This window comes from Oncorhynchus mykiss, chromosome 31, assembly GCF_013265735.2.
Source record: "Oncorhynchus mykiss isolate Arlee chromosome 31, USDA_OmykA_1.1, whole genome shotgun sequence".
NCBI lineage: Eukaryota > Metazoa > Chordata > Actinopteri > Salmoniformes > Salmonidae > Oncorhynchus > Oncorhynchus mykiss.
The window spans coordinates 42,778,450-42,795,291 of record NC_050571.1 but is presented as its reverse complement, the minus strand read 5'-3'; the positions used below and the strand labels follow the sequence as shown (position 1 = coordinate 42,795,291).

Sequence of the window (16,842 nt, the reverse complement as noted above, 5' to 3'; positions counted from 1 at the left end):
CCTGTAGATTACAGTGTGCTACGAGCCTTTCAGATGTAAAGCTACTTCCTGCAATCTACCATTTCCCATACATGCTTTTATATCCTTAGCACTTTATTATTATACCTTTATTTCAACAAGGAACACAGACTGAGACCAAGGTCTCTTTTACAGCTGGGCCCTTGGTATACATGTTTACACATACAGTTTAGGTACAATGATTAAGAAACTACACAAGACAAACAAAACGATCACAGATAACACAAAAAAATTCAGCAACATATTACATTTACACATAGGTTACTCTACTAACAGCACAACAACTTGCATTACCTGAAACAGTAACAAGCAATACAAAAATAAAAATGCTCCAATAAATATTTAAAATGGGCAAGGGGGACAAGAGTCTCAAGTTTAAGTTTAGTCTGCAGGCTATTCCATAGGCAAGGAGCGTAACAGGAAAAGGCAGCCATACCCAACTCTGTGGAAATCGCATGGGCCTCAAGTGTAATCCATGCTTGAGACCTGGTTTTCGGAATTCTAATATTGATGAGTGATGATAAATAAGAAGGTAGCTTATTCAGAAGTGCTTAGTGGTGAAAGTGTAGCACTGAGAGGTCAGAAGGCATGTAAGCATTAAACATTACCTTGGCAGATGACCTAGCGGTTAGAACGTTAGGCCAGTAACCCAAAGGTTGCCAGTTCAAATCCCCCAAAATCTGTTGTTCTGCCCTTGAGCAACGCAGTTATTAAGCCCCCCCCCACAACAACAGCTCCCCGGGCGCCCAAATTGGCAGCCCCCGCACCTCTCCGATCCAGAGGGGTTGGGTTAAAAGCGGAAGTCAAGTTTCGATTGGACCTTATGTGCAATTGATGATAAAAAGAAATGTAATCCTTTAATTAAAGATTCACATGTCCTCTCAAGGCATCTGTCTCGATCTGTCTCGCTCTGTTTCTCTCTCTTTCCTTCTGTCTCTCTCTGCCTCTGTCTGACTCTAACCACTGTGTGCAAAGTGCCAGGGTCATATCAGAACAGATCTAATATTCTGTAGTTTTGAACGATTAGGTAATTATTCAAATGGCAGCCTGCCTCGGCAGTGTAAATGTGTCAATCACAGGAAAAAGGATGGAGACTGCGGCGGCTTCTGTGATGACAATGACAGTGATCAATTTGCTGCTGTGTCAGACTTTTCACAGAATGAACATATTTTACAGAAAAGAGAGAAGGAAAGAGGATAGACGAGAGAGAGAAGAAGAATTTACCATAGACAAGATGCTGCTCACTCGGCTGGTATGAATAATGCATTCCTCATCTTGTTGGAGAAGGTGAGAAATAGAAAACACATTAAGCAGCGAGTACAGCAAGTCCACCTCAGCACTCCTGTCTGCGTCTTCTCCCCACTACTGACGCCACAGCTCTCCAAAAGGATCACTACAAATGGTCATAAAAAATGAATGTGCTTATTAAAGATAAGCTTTTAAAAATACTTTCCTCTCTGCTCTCTCTCCTCCCCTACTTCACGAGGAAGACATATAATTCCACATACATCATCGGGCTTTGCGAGGTGCGGTCGGTTGGTCTGACTCAAGGTTCTATATCCAGCTTGGCCTCAATTCATCATCAATATATCCTTTTTCGGCTACTTTGAACCTGCATATCTTTTTATGTTCCAAATTAAATTGGCTGGTTGGGAAAGGGTATGTCTTTAATTTTAGATTAAAGGGATCCCGTAAAATAATTTCAGGTTTTGATGAGTTGGCCACCGTCGTCACTCGCACTCGCTGTCAGGCCAAGTCAGGTGATGGAGCGAAACTTGTCCATAGGTGTATAGGAGGGCTTCCTGATCAAAGGGGCATGCAACAGAGACATGCCTATGCCAATATTCCAGCAGAACGGGGGCTTTGATTTCAAAGGTGTTACAGTGCCTTCAGAACCCCCTTTTTGCTGTGTTATAGCCTGAATTTAAATTGAGATTTCTGTCACTGGCCTACTGTAACAAGTGCGCTGAGAGTCAGGAAGCAAGTTCAGGGAGTGAGTGTTTTAATAAATAAACGTAACATAATACAAAACAAGAAAACACAAACAACGCACAGACATGAAACAGAAACAATAATGCCCGGGGAAGGAGCCAAAGGGAGTGACAAACATAGGGAAGGTAATCAGGGAAGTGATGGAATCCAGGTGAGTCTGATGACGCGCAGGTGCGCGTAACGATGGTGACAGGTGTGCGCCATAACGAGCAGCCTGGTGACCTAGAGGCCGGAGAGGGAGCACACATGACACCTACACACAATATCCCATAATGTCAACGTGGAATTATGTTTTTCAATCTTTTTTACAAATTAATTAAAAATGAAAGTTTAAATGTCTTGAGTCAATAAGTATTCAACCCCTTTGTTATGGCAAGCCTAAATAAGTTCAGGAGGAAAAATTTGCTAATAAACATGGACTCTGTGCTATAATATTGTTTAACATGAGTGGTTACCTCATCTCTTTACCCCACACATACAATTATCTATAAGATCCCTCAGTCAAGCAGTAAATTACAAATTCAGATTCAACCACAAAGACCAGGGAGGATTTCCAATACCTCACAAAGAAGACAACTATTGGTAGATAGGTAAACATTTTAAATGCATACATTGAATATCTCTTTGAGCATGGTGAAGTTATTAATTACACTTTGGATGGTGTATCAATACACCCAGTCACTACAAAGATACAATTGTCCTTCCTAATTCAGTTGCCAGAGAGGAAGGAAACCGCTCAGGGATTTCACCATGAGGCCAATGGTGACTCAATGATTTAAACCAGTTACCGAGTTTAGCTGGCTGTGATGGGAGAAAACTGAGGATGGGTCAACAACATTGTAGTTACTCCACAATACTAACCTAAATAAAAACATTCAAAAACATGCATCCTGTTTGCAACAAGGCACTAAAGTTATACTGCAAAAAATGTGGCAAAGAAATTAAGACTTTGTATTCAGGACGAAAAGTTATGTTTGGAGCAAATCCAAAACAACACATTACTGAGTACCACTCTCCATATTTTCAAGCATAGTGGGGGCTGCATGTTGTTATGGGTATGCTTGTAATTGTTAAGGACTGGGGACTTTTTCAAGATAAAACATTTACTAAATGGAGCTAAGCACTGGCAACATCCTAGAAGAAAACCTGCTTCAGTCTGCTTTCCACCAGAGACTGGGAGATGAATTCACCTTTCAGCAGGACAACAACCTAAAACACAAGGCCATATCTACATGGAAGTTCCTTATCAAGAAGACAGTGAATGTTTCTGAGTGGCCTAGTTACAGTTTTGACTTAAATCTACTTGAAAATCTATGGCAAGACCTGCAAATGGTTGTCTAGCAATGATCAAAAACCAATTTGACAGAGCATGAAGAATTTAGAATATAATAATGGCCAACATTTGTGGCTTATTTTATTTTCAGTAATTAATCTGTGAGTGCCATGCTTAACAAATGGGAGCAATTCAAACCCCTGGTAAATATAGAGCAATCTCCTCTTTTGGAGAGGAGCGATATGGGGATTACACTGGTCTTGTGGAGCAGGGGGTTGGGAGGGGAGCTTGTGCTGGTGCTAGAAGCCAAATAGAGGGGGAAGGTGACAGAGTGTAAGATGGAAGGACTGGTGCTGGGGACCTACAGTGCTTTCATAAAGTATTAACACCCCTTGACTTTTCCCACATGATGTTGTTACAAAGTTGGATAACAATTGATTTAATTGTAAAAAAAAAAAAAAATGTCAACGATCTAAACAGAATACTGTGTCAAAGTGGAAGAAATCCTTTATTTTGTATTTCTTTTAAATGTAATTTATGGAAAGTAAAATACTAATGTATCTTGATTATATAAGAATTCAACCCCCTGAATCAATACATGTTAGACTCACATTTGGCAGTGATTACAGCCCTTTGTATTCAGGGCCGTGACTTATTGAAAACAGGATGCATGTTTTGGAATAATTTTTTGGGGGCTTCCTTCTTTTCACTCTGTAATTTATGTTAGTATTGTGGAGTAACTACAATGTTGTTGATCCATCCTCAGTTATCTCCTATCCAATGTTCCCTCTAAACTGCGCACGTTCACAGGCGCACAGTATCCCGAGACTACTGTGCAGTTCCCCGGGACTGTCTTGTAGAATAAATATCAGCCCACAGAGAGAAGCACGAGATTGAACTTCACTCAACTTTCTAGAGTTTTCCCTGTTAGTTAACACTATCAACTTTTCCCTTTCCTGTGGCAACTGTGATAGAATCAACGCAATATTAGCTACTTTCAATGCAACATACCGAAACAAAACGAAGTATACAAGACTTAGTATGAAAAACTAACTTTGCAAGATATTTTAGGCAGAACGCATCGGAATAGGATTCTATTGCATTGACATACATGACCCAGCCCGTACTCTACACAGACTGACCGGTGTGTCATAAAAAATCTGAGCTGCAGTAGCCCTATAGGCACATATACCATTGCCATATATGGATCTGTGCCATTTACTTTGAACTGGACTGTTTACAGCATGAGCGGTTTTGAGTAGATGCCCTTGTTTTGAGATCAAAGCGAGAGCTGTATGTAGACACGTGTGCACATTTTGTTCACATCATTTTCTAGTTAGTAAGTTATTAGCCCAGTTAAAGATAATTTGTAGTCAGCAATAGGGGAGTGATTGCTTCCTACAAGAGCAGAAAACGTGTGCATTTGAAAAGCTAGTAAGGTAAAGTGCTTTTTTTGTATTTAAAGGGGAGTGTTGTATTTTGAGACAGGCTTGAATAAGCTAAGTAACCAACAGGCAGAGGGTAGCATAATTTGTCTGATTCTCTGTAATAATGGTATGGGAATAATAATGCATTTTATTTTGTAAAGTGGTTTCTTGCATCAAACAGCACAACAACATTTTCAGTCACCTTGTCTGAAGGACAAGTGGATAAACAGGTTAATTTCAAGCCCTGAATGTTTCCGCTCTGCAGGCCTGAAATTTGAGGGAACATTGCTCCTATCACAGCCGTCGTTTAAAAACCATTGGCCTCATTGTGAAATGCCTGAAAGGTTTCATTCCGACTTCCTTCCTCTCTGGCAACTGTAAGCCATGTTGTCACTTGGCGCCTGTATCGTTGTAGTGATTGGGTGTATTGATACACCATCCAAAGTGTAATTAATAACTACACCATGCTTCATTGTGTTACCCATCTACCAATGTGTGTCCTTCTTTGCGAGAAAGAGATATTCAATGTATGCATTTAAAATGTTTACCTATCTACCAATAGTTGTCTTCTTTGTGAGGTATTGTAAAACCTCCCTGGTCTTTGTGGTTGAATCTGTGCTTGAACTTCACTGCCAGACTAAGGGACCTTACTGATAATTGTATGTGTGGGGTACAGAGATGAAGTAGTCATTCAAAAATCATGTTAAACACTATTATTGCACACAGAGTCCATGCAACTTAGTATGTGACTTGTATTATGTGACATTTTTACTCCCAAACTTATTTAGGCTTACCATAACAAAAGGGTTGAATACTTTTTGACTCAATACATTTCAGCTTTTCATTTTGTAAACATTTCTAAAACATAATTCTACTTTGACATTACGGGGTGCTGTGTGTAGATCAGTGGCACAAAATCTCAATTCAATCCATTTTAAAACACATTTGTAACACAACAAAATGTGGGGTGTGAATACTTTCTGAAGGCACTGTATGTTGACTTCTGGTGCCCTGCCCTGTCCAGGCTCTGGTAGGGCTTGACAGTTCTGGGTCACTCGCTCGCTGTTTCCCTTCCCCAGTTATCTCAGTGGCGGTGGCAGGGAGGAGCGGGGGATGCCGGGAAAATAGGGCAGCTTATTGAGATAATAATGTGGTCTACATCGGTGACAGTCGTAAGCCGGGTTAGCGCTAAGCCACACAGGGGCGACGTGTGCTCGCTCGTTATCATCACGAGTGGGCGAATCCAGTCGTTGGAACAAAACATTTGCCATTTCATGCTTACAAAAACGTTGTGCTTAATGGAAATCTGGTTTGACTTGTTTTGGTTCTTCTAATATCTGTTTACGTTATGATAAGGACTGCCCACATTTTAGAGGGAACCACCATTTGCTCCTTGTCATCACAAATAAAGCCCCACATATAATGCATATAGTATAAGCAGAAATTAGATCATGTCAATTGTTTGTCAATATGCACTCGCACGTGTTTCCCCATTCATATTCAGAGCTCTGCACTTTTGTTTTTTTGACGTGATCTCTCTGAAATTAAATGCATCCCAACAAATCCAGCCTATCTAGTTCATAAAGAGGCCTCCGCTCAGAGGAATTTGTCTATTTGAGCCACATCAATGCTCTTACCCCCTGCTCTCCTTTCCAAAAGAAGTAGAAAAAGAGCAGGACTTTGAAACAAGCTTTGATTTTCTTATCTGCATCATAGCCATGTTATGATATCAGCCCTCTGAGCCTCCCCACCACTCACCCTGAGTATCAGTGAGAAGCATTGCGTCCGACGACAGAAGCCAAGAGGAAATTAGAGCACAGCAAATCTGCCGTCCACAGATTGCTGGCACTCCTAATATAGGCGTCCCTCAGATCTTTCTGTGTGGGAGGAAAACATATTAGGGTACATGAGGACCGGCTGGCAGCTGTGCCTAACCTCCTTCACCCACAGTGTGATTATGAGGCTTCTCACATAGCCACAGTACAAAATGACTCTCTCTGTCTCTGTGTGTGCGTATATGAGCGGTTCCAGTTCTCCATTGACACTGCTTTTTAGTCCAGGACTAGGCTTAATTTATCTGAGAAACTTCCCCATATAGTCTATGCACATGTTTTTTAAACAGTGTTTAAACAGTAGTTCACCGGCTGTCACTCAGTCAACATCACTTTAATTAAGCAAACTCCAGATAGTTGTCCAATGAAGTTACAACTATCTGAAGTGTAGGTTATACTTCTACATTCACATATTTTTTGTTTCACACCGATCATTGCTTTCCATGCAGTTCCATACTGCCCTGAGGAAGTAATCCTAATCAAATAAGTTGGCATAGGCATCATAAAGTAAGTGTGCTATGACTGGCAACAACTTCTCGTAACCTGGAAAGATCCACATTCATTTTGTGAATCCCGGATTTAACTAGCATTGACCGGGAGCAAGTGATAAATTATCCATGTACCTCGAGTGTGGATTTTTGAGCCGGGCGATAGTTCCTCGGAAACGATCCCTAATCATTAAAATGCAGTCTCCGTGTGCTCGGGGGGAGAGGAGATGAGACATTTCTGGTGGGAAAATTGCATTTCTGCTGGCACCATTCAAGGTCATGCTTGGAACCTAATTATTTGCCACTACGGGGCTCAGCTTAAGTTGACATTGTATTTGCTAAATGTCACTCGCAATTAAAGTTGATAATATAACTGGGGAAAGGTCACACGCCAACCTGTGTGGTGTGAACATGAGCCCCGGCTGACGATACCCCCTCGCTATGTCACCCTCCCAAAACACGCAGACATGTTTTCCATGCCATTGTGCCTTTAATTAGACACATTACACTGATTAGATTAGCATTTTTGGTTTATGAGCGCCCTTAATTGGCAAAGATGATTGCAAATTAGGCGAGCGGGCATCGTGACGGTTGGCCGCACTCCCCGTTTGTCACCTTGAATGGACGCGAGCCAAACCTCTCCGAGTTCCACACCACCGAGATTAATTTAGTGATTTCAAGATCTGCGCAAAAGCAAGTGATCAAATTTGATTTAATGTTTTTTTTCAACTGTGAAACCTTTTCGATCTGGCATTCTGTGACCTCTAGGTTGACTAAGGGGATAATTTGTGGAGAATTAGGGCTGTGTAAGTTTGTCATTCTCCTGTTCTTGGTGTGTATGCTAACTGTGTTGTGCTTGGCTCCCTGCTCTCTCAGGCCCCAGTACTACAAGGTGATAGAGGAATGTGTCTCACAGGTGGTCCTCCATCGCAGTGGGATGGACCCAGACTTCGGATACAGGGAGAGATTGGATGTAGACTTCACCCACCTCATCGGTAAGTCTGCCAGATCTCTGTGCTTCCTCTGACATTAAGAAGGGTGAATTTGCACCCAAGTAGGTAACCATTATACACTTATGTCATTATGAACACATTTTAAATCGTTTTTTGTTGGTTTCTGCTTTTGCCTCCTAGGTCGCCCTCACCTACATATTGTACAGACAGAAAGAAAATTAGAGTTTAAATCACTATCTGTTTTTTTTATGCTAGTCTTGTTGATTCAGTATAAATTACATTTTGTCTTCAAGTCTGTCTAAATCATCCTCTGACATATTTTTCCGCGGACACGGTGGGGGATGTCGCTATATTCCGTTGCCATTCTATTATTATCTCCCCCCCCCCGAGAGCCTACCCAGAAACACCTGCAGCTGCTTGACATATATAAGATAAGGTAGTCTGATTATGCATACATAATACATTATCTGTTAGGTGTGACTGTGGCACATCATGTCTCATCATAAGCTCATGGAGATTTCACAAGGTTTTCACTCTGCTGAAGACATTCATCAGCAGCTTTCCAGGAATCATAGAGGAAACCATGTCTGTTTGCCCTAAATTAGATATGCAATCATTCATTGTCTTCAAATAGAGACAATATCATGAAATAACTGAGATCTCCTTTCTTTTTTTTTGTTATTGTCACTAACAGTTCTGTGACTTGCCAACAAAGGCTCATTAAAAGTTTCCAAGCCCATCCATGAAAAACATATTAATGTTAGATTTTCTAACTTTTTTTCTATCGCTGTGCTTTAATGAGTTGAAAACAAATGTTTCGGGGCTTGGTTTTTTTAAATGAAGGTCAGCAAACCTGCCGAACAGAATACAAATTCCCAGGGGGGATATGTGGAAAAGAAGGAGATGACAGGTTCTTCACTCATTACCTCTATTTCCTTTCTCTTTCTCTCTCTCTCTCTCTCTCGCCGTTGTAATATTCACTTTACGTTTGATTTGGAGTCTTAAATCGGATGTTAACAATGTACAGTATAATTGAGAGAATCAGAGTCACTTCATGGTTGCTTACTGTCGTCACTGCTGTCGGCCCCTTTTGTCTTACAGATCAGTGCGTGGATAAAGCCAAAGTGGATGAGAGCGATCTGAAGGCTGCTGAGTTCTCCAAGAAGGTGAAGTATAATGCATCAACCTCTCAATGCCATTGGTATGCCACCACCACACTCCCATCAGAAACGTTTTTCCACCTAGAGCTCCCAGACAAGCTATTGATTTCTGGGCCCTGATCAATAGCTGGCAACAGAAGTACATGATCTGTCTCAGTTTTGCAAGGATCAATTCCGATGCTCCAACATATAAACGTGTTTGTGTCCGCGACGGGGTGCGAGTTACGATATGTACAGATACTGTTCAGAACCCTTTATGGACATGTCATTGCAATAGGTGCAATAGGGGCCTTCAAATAACCAGTTTTCTCATGTATTAACTTATTACTTTAGGTCATTTTGTGCATCAAAGACACACCGGAGAGGAAACGGTTCAGCAAACTCTCTGAGATGTGTTTTATGAGTTACGTTTTAGAATAAAAGCTACAGTGTTTAGGGAAGAATGGAGTCTCCTCTCATCCACTCAGCCCAATGTGATAGCATACCTTCTGATGCTTTTAAATACTTTAGAACTGGGTTGCAGTACTTTATTAAGCGTCCACATTCATCTTCAAAGGAAGGACAAATGTACTTTATTCCAATGTAATGATAGACAGTACATTTAATCAGTTGACACTGTGTGAGTCATTGGTCCATCCAACAGAATCCTCCAGAAGTGTTGTGACTCAGACCATTATGTCTGATTAAAGGCAGGGTAGAGTTTGGTACTCAAGGTACTCCTCTCTAAAGGCTTGGTCAAGTATCACCAGCCAGCAGATGCCTCCACTCCCCACATCATCCCTGCCTCTGTGTGGTGGGGGACAATTCATTTGTTTAGCAGATGCTCTTATCCAGAGTGACTTACAGTAGTGAGTGCATACATTTGTGTACATCTGAGGCGTCCTGGAATGCGAGCAGTGACCGCTCCTGTGGTGACAGAGAGAACATTGTCCTGACACTGGTTACTTTCCCACAAAGGTTAGGTCCATCACCAACACATGAAAGCCAGACCCAAAACACAGACAGAAGACGACGGGGTAGAGGGCCACCAGAGGCCTATGAATAGAGATGGGGGACAAGTGCATGCGAGGCTGTGTTTTTTTGTGTGTGTTGACATGCCCCGCAGTAGGCCGTTCTCTTGAGACACCCTGGCCCTAACCAGAGAGTGTGTGTGTCTGTGTGTGTTTGTGCTGTGTTGAATTGTTGCAGTTCGATGAGGAGTTCAGCGCTCGGCAGGATGCCCAGGCCGAGTCCCAGAAGAAGGAGGAGAAAATCAAAGAGCTGGAAGGGCAGATCTGCAACCTGAAGACCCAGGTAATGACAACAGAGGAGAGGGGGGGGGCATGCACACCCACAACCCCAAACTGCAGTCTGAAGCCACATGCTCTCCATAGAGGTTTTGTACAAACCCAGTATTGACAAGAGAATGGGAAATAATGGAAACACTAAACCAAGATTGGGGCTAGCATCTAACATTGATCACATCATATGAAAGAAGGCATTTAGTTGTTTCTCCAAAGCATGATGGTCCAAGTTAATCCGGTTGTGAGGAAAATTACTTTTACTAATTTGGTCAAATTGAAACCTTTCTACCCCAATCACGGATGCGAGACTCCTTCTAAGTGGGTATTTTTCAGCCATGTGGGAGTGTTTGATTCAATAAAGGGTCAATCTCCTTTTTAAAATCTTGCATTCGATATTGGGTGAATTGCTCCATGGGAGCCTGTTCCATGCAATTGTATCATCAAAGAGATGGATTGCATTTATTCTCTGGCCTTGGCATCCCTGTCTCTTCCAAACAAAACCCCTCAAACCTGAGCATAGAAAATTACTGCTATTTCCTCCTTAACCCAATTTTAAACACTTCAGTGCTGCCTTGAGACGAAAGGGCAGTTTACTTCCCTGCTTACCGGATTTAATATAAACCAATGCTGAAAGATGGCATGGCATCCAGTATCCGAGATTGTTTTTCTCCAAACTAAATTCTGTTGCAGTTGCAAATGTCCACGCTCCCCCATCCCATCGCTTTTCCGCACCTGCACATTTAGCCCTGTCACGCATCGCCGGGACTTTTCCCAAAGACAAGTCGCTATCATTAAGATCCCTGGCAGCCTCAACGACCATTTATTCTCATTTAGGTGCAGCGCGCGGCTTGGCCTTCTTCCTGGCCAGGCCAAGGCTAAGTTCCTTTTCTTTCTTCCCCCGATTGCACTTCATTTGTGTGCAGTCCTCACTCCCCCACTTCATCTGCCTGAGTGCCATGTCGACACTCGTTACCTGCTCTCTCGGCCAAACTCGTTCATCATTCGCTCAGCGCCCCAACGACTGCCCACCCGCCTCCTGCACATATTCATGAGGCCGCCACGGTGGCTGGGGCTCCTCCGCACCTCCTCCCCCTCTCATCACTTTCTATCATCCCTTCTTTTTCTTTGCTCTTTATCACTGCCTTTCTATCTTCCTCTCTATCTTTCTCTTTCTCCTGCTCTCTCTCTGCATCAGGCAGCGTCAGACTCTGCTTACCTGCTTTCCCTGAGTGCTGCTTTTTATGTACTCTTTTTCTAGGCTTTTCCCCCCCCAACCCCACCCCCTAACAGGCCCCCAGTCTTTTGAAGCCAGTCTGTTTGTGGTGCATTAACAGGTAGTGTAGCAGAGTGAAGCCCCCGAGAGTCAGCTCCTTCTCTTCCTGCCGTCTGTGAACGCTCCTTCAAATGCCTCGGTGCTGCTGGAGCTTTGCACATCAACAGACATCTGCCTCAGCAGGGAAACATCTAATGCGCTCAGTGAGAGCTCCCATGAATATGGCTACACGTTCTTCAAGTAACATCCCGTGGGTGTGTTGGCACGGTCTAAAAAGGGGGGCGATGTTAACATGTATGTTGTCACACACTGCATGGCAGGAATGCGCTCATGGTCAAATTGGTTCCTTTATTAAATGTGTTTCATAAGGTCGTTTTTCCGAAGGGTTTCTCCTATTGCACTGGAGGCACGTAGAGGGACAGAAAGAGAGAGACCCGTGCCTTTTGAGTAGGAGGTAGGAGATTGCTCAGTAGGGAAGCTCTTGCTAAGAACAGACACACGTCGTTAATTTGATCTCTTCAGGCATAGTACATGTGTCATAGCTCTCAATATGTCCACGGCTTCCTGACACATTATTTTGTTTATCTCACAACACGTTATCAGGAGGTACACATTTTGTAATCACAGCAAAACTTTGGTTGCGGTGTGGAAATCTTGCAATGCAGCACAATTGAAAAGGAAAATGTAGGCGCTAGCAAGATACTCCCATTTTAATAAGACAATTATTTAAATTATAAAGTGTGTCCTTCTTGATGATGTAGCCTACACAAAGACTAGACATACAGGCCTTTTTCTTCCTTTGAAAACTTAGTTTATAGTCGACCTGTTTAAAAGGGTTGAAACTGCAACAGCCGAAGGACTAAAGCCTTTGTATTATGCAACCTAATCCACCTCTGACACGGTGTTGTACAAAGCCATTATCTTCCGGAGCGATGCACCTCTAAATCCATGCAAAGACACACTACACTCAGATTCTTCATCAAAGCTGCTGTGGTGGTGCATCTGCCATTTTATTGAATATGAATGAAGTTGGAACGCTGTTCACATCTCGTCGACAGAGCTCTTCATGGAAATAAAAGCACACGCGTCTCACTCTATCTCCTAGCCCCTACGACTTCACCTTGTCTGTGAACCGACACATTTAATGAGAGTCTGTCTCAGGGAACTTTCACATTGCAACAAGCAGACCCCTTTTGATGTCTGTTTGATTATCCCCCGCGATCCGATCGAGCACAGGAATGGCCTGTAAACATTGACAAAATGGAATGAAAACACAACAAATGGAATTAATCCACCTTCCAACCCGTACGAACCCACCTCTGCTCAGAGAGAGCGGGGGAGGTGTTTGTAGAATTGGATAAGGGTGAGAGAAATCATTTAGAGGTGTGGTAGGTACCTTGGACCTACCTGTGTCGTGCTATTATTGGGCTTACACAACCTGGCGGTCATGTAGATGAACCAGCATGGTTAGGAAAAGGTTGGAAGGCGTAGCAGACTACTCTCTGGCTCTGCCAGTCTACCAGCTGTTTCTCTGGCTATTACATCTTAAAACATATGTTTTTGTAAATTCTTTCAATACCTTATGTTTAATACATGTGTATTGTGTACTATATTGTACTCGTGTAATGTACTTAAGCTACATCAATCATAGCTGAAGAGTCTAAGCTATGCTTGTGAGGTTTAACTTTGTCTTTTGTTAAGACACGACATGCCATCCACTTTCCCTTGGGATATGGTCTTTAAAATATAGCTCCTCTGTACATGAGTGTTTTGTGTACTGTACTAGTGTAATGTACTTAAATTCCATCCATCGCAGCTGAAGTCTAAGCTAGGCTTGAACTGTTAAAGTTCATGTTTTGTTAAGACACTGTATGCCATCCACATTCCTCAGGGGATATGGTCTTTAAAATAGAGATTGTCTATGGCCTTGAACTCTCCATGGTCCATAGTTAAGGATGGTGTATAAAATAAAAGTTCCCTATTCACCTTAAATTTTGCACTTTATGACCAAGTTCAAGAAATGGAAGTCCTTATTCGGTCTCCTTTATGGAAGTTTCTATCTCCTTTTCCATTATACATGTTAAATATTTAATACTCCTCAGTGCACAGTAAAGGCGAACTCTGTAAGAACAACTCCATATAAATATGTTTCACTACACGGTTGAGTATGTACCATCTACTCAACGGCTGTTGTTAAGATGTTAGAATGTGACTTTTGGCACATTTGGCACATTTCTAACACAGAGTCTTCGGGATAAAATACACACACACACACACACACAGTTGAAGTTGGAAGTTTACATACACCATAGCCAAATACATTTGAACTCAGTTTTTCCACAATTCCTGACATTTAATCCTAGTAAAAATTCCCTTTCTTAGGTCAGTTAGGATAACCACTTTATTTGAAGAACGTGAAATGTCAGAATAATTGTAGAGAGTGACTTATTTCAGCTTTTATGTCTTTCATCACATTCCCAGTGGGTCAGAAGTTTACATAGATTCAATTAGTATTTGGTAGCATAGCCTTTAAATTAACTAATAACTTATGCCATGTATTTTGTGAGGTACACCAGTCCCTCCTGCAGCAAAGCATCCCCACAACATGATGCTGCCACCCCCATGCTTCACGGTTGGGATGGTGTTCTTAGGCTTCCCCCTTTTTCCTCCAAACATAACTATGGTCATTATGGCCAAACAGTTCTATTTTTGTTTCATCAGACCAGTGGGCATTTCTCCAAAAAGTACGATCTTTGTCCCCATGTGCAGTTGCAAACCGTAGAGTGGCTTTTTTTATGGCGGTTTTGGAGCAGTGGCTTCTTCCTTGCTGAGTGGCCTTTCTATCGATATAGAACCCGTTTTTCTGTGGATATAGATACATTTGTACCTGTTTCCTCCAACATCTTCACAAGGTCCTTTGCTGTTGTTCTCTGGGATTGATTTGCAGTTTTCGCACCAAAATACGTTCATCTCTAGGAGACAGAACGCGTCTCGTTCCTGAGCGGTATGATGGCTGCGTGGTCCCATGGTGTTTATTCTTGCGTACTATTGTTTGTACAGATGAACGTGGTACCTTCAGACATTTGGATATTGCTCCCAAAGGATGAACCAGATTTGTGGAGGTCCAACATTTTTGAATCTGAGGTCTTGACTGATTTATTTTTATTCTGACCCACTGGAATGGTGATTAAGTGAAATAATATGTCTCTTAACAATACTTTTGTGGAGTGGTTGAAAAACTAGTTTTAATGACTCCAACCTAACTGAATGAGATGGAAAAGTGGTGAATGGGATTTGCTAGAACATATTTCAACATAGCGTTCCAAAGGGATTGAATGGATTTTGAGGATACAAATACTTGTCAACCACTGTGTTATCATATAAATGGCTGTTTCATCTATGCTTTGTAGATGACTAGGTTTTTTCATCTAATATCCAGTACAACTTTATGGGATGGTGACATTTTAATGCTGTAAAATATTTGCTTGTTTGAGGATATTAAATAAATGTGAACTTGGTATACCATCTGACAGGTAGTACAGACAGACAGACATACAGACAGACAGACAGACAGACAGTACTAATTTCATCATAACCATGTTTTAACTGTATCAGGGAATATCTCTATAACTTACCCCTCTGCTTGAGCTTTTTCTGTGTTTGATGTTAGCCTCTGTTCTCTGTTAACAAAAGTACTGTTGTTCCTTTTATCTGTCTAGCTAACCACCCTCTCTCTGTCCCTCTGTTGCTCTCTGTGTCTGTGCGTGTGTCTGTGTGTCCTTTGTGTCTGTGTTTGCCGTCTGTCCAGTTAACTAGCGAGACAAACAAGCTCAAAGAGGCTCAGAAACTCATCAGTGAAGCTGTGAGCAAGGTGCAGGTGGGTGATCCCTTTGCATCCGGGTCCCTCCCTTCCCTTTTTCTTTCTGTTATTAACATGATTGACCGGTATTGCCTGGACATTGAGAAACCTAATCTTCAACCAGAAACTCAATCAACTCACCCTCCAAGTCAAGTATGATGTTTGCTCTGAACTTTACATATGATTGATGTTTGATAATTATGCAGTGATCTACATTATATTCTTACTTTGAAAACACAGAATATGATAATAGGGCCACACTCTTGGTCTGTAATTGGAGAAGGAAGTTTGGAGATTGCGCTGAGGTTTAATTTTCTTGCATAATTTCTTGCATCAAAAAATTGTATTATATGAATCTGGGAGATGCACTTGAAACCTCTCAACTGAGGTGTTCCATAAAATATAATCAAATGTGGACATTTGAATGTTGTGATGTAATTCTCCCCAGTAAACACTTTATAATTGAATATATGCTTTGCTCATTAGTGCCAAAATTGGGGGAAGGTTTAATTGCATAATAGTCCAAGTTAATTACCCACCCGTCCGACCTCGTCCCCCCCGTCGAGTTCTAGAAGCTTTGGATCCCTCAATGAACGGATTAGATTTCATATCACTCCACTCTCCTACAATAGTCGGAGCCCCAGATGAGCCTAGCAAGACGGATAGCCGCCAGGAAGCAATTAGGAGGCATTGCTCACCCCTCCTCAGCTCTCTCTGACTCACATCTAGCCATGATCAGTGACCAGGCTGGAGCTGCCAAGACCCAGCCTAAAAACAGCACCATTGGTCTATAAACAGCCTCTTATGCTGAACAAAATATAAATGCAACATGCAAAGTGTTGGTCCCATGTTTCATGAGGTGAAATAAAAGATCCTATACTCACAAAAAGCTTAATTGTCGGAAATGTTGTGTACACATTTGGTTACGTCCCTGTTTGTGAGCATTTCTCCTTTGCCAAGATAATCCATCAACCTGACAGTTGTGGCATATCAATAATCTGATTAACCAGCATGATCATTACACAAGTGCCCCTTGTGCTGGGGACAATAAAAGGCAACTCTAAAATATGCAGTTTTGTCACATAACACAATGCCACAGATGTGCACAATTGGCATGCTGACTTCAGGAATGGCCACCAGAGCTGTTGCCGGATAATTGAATGTTAATTTCTCTACCATAAGCCACCTCCAACATTGTTTTAGAGAATTTGGTAGTACATCCAACCGGCTCACAACCGCAGACCACGTGTAACCATGCAAGCCCAGGACCTCCACATCCGGCTT

The 16,842-nt window shown here is 42.0% G+C and overlaps 1 protein-coding gene across 7 annotated transcripts in view; it reads left to right on the top strand.

Moving 5' to 3' along the window:
• The window catches only part of LOC110505192 (protein diaphanous homolog 2), a 648,044-nt gene that overhangs the window by 192,656 nt on the left and 438,546 nt on the right, over positions 1-16,842 (top strand). For 5 of the 7 annotated variants that reach the window (XM_021584239.2, XM_036969763.1, XM_021584240.2 and 2 more), the window contains 4 exons: positions 7,907-8,025; positions 9,085-9,149; positions 10,332-10,436; positions 15,508-15,576. In XM_021584239.2, the coding sequence (XP_021439914.2) occupies positions 7,907-8,025; positions 9,085-9,149; positions 10,332-10,436; positions 15,508-15,576 (358 nt within the window). The remainder of the gene's footprint in view (positions 1-7,906; positions 8,026-9,084; positions 9,150-10,331; positions 10,437-15,507; positions 15,577-16,842) is intronic. The other 2 variants (XM_021584242.2, XM_021584241.2) reach the window with 1 other exon arrangement.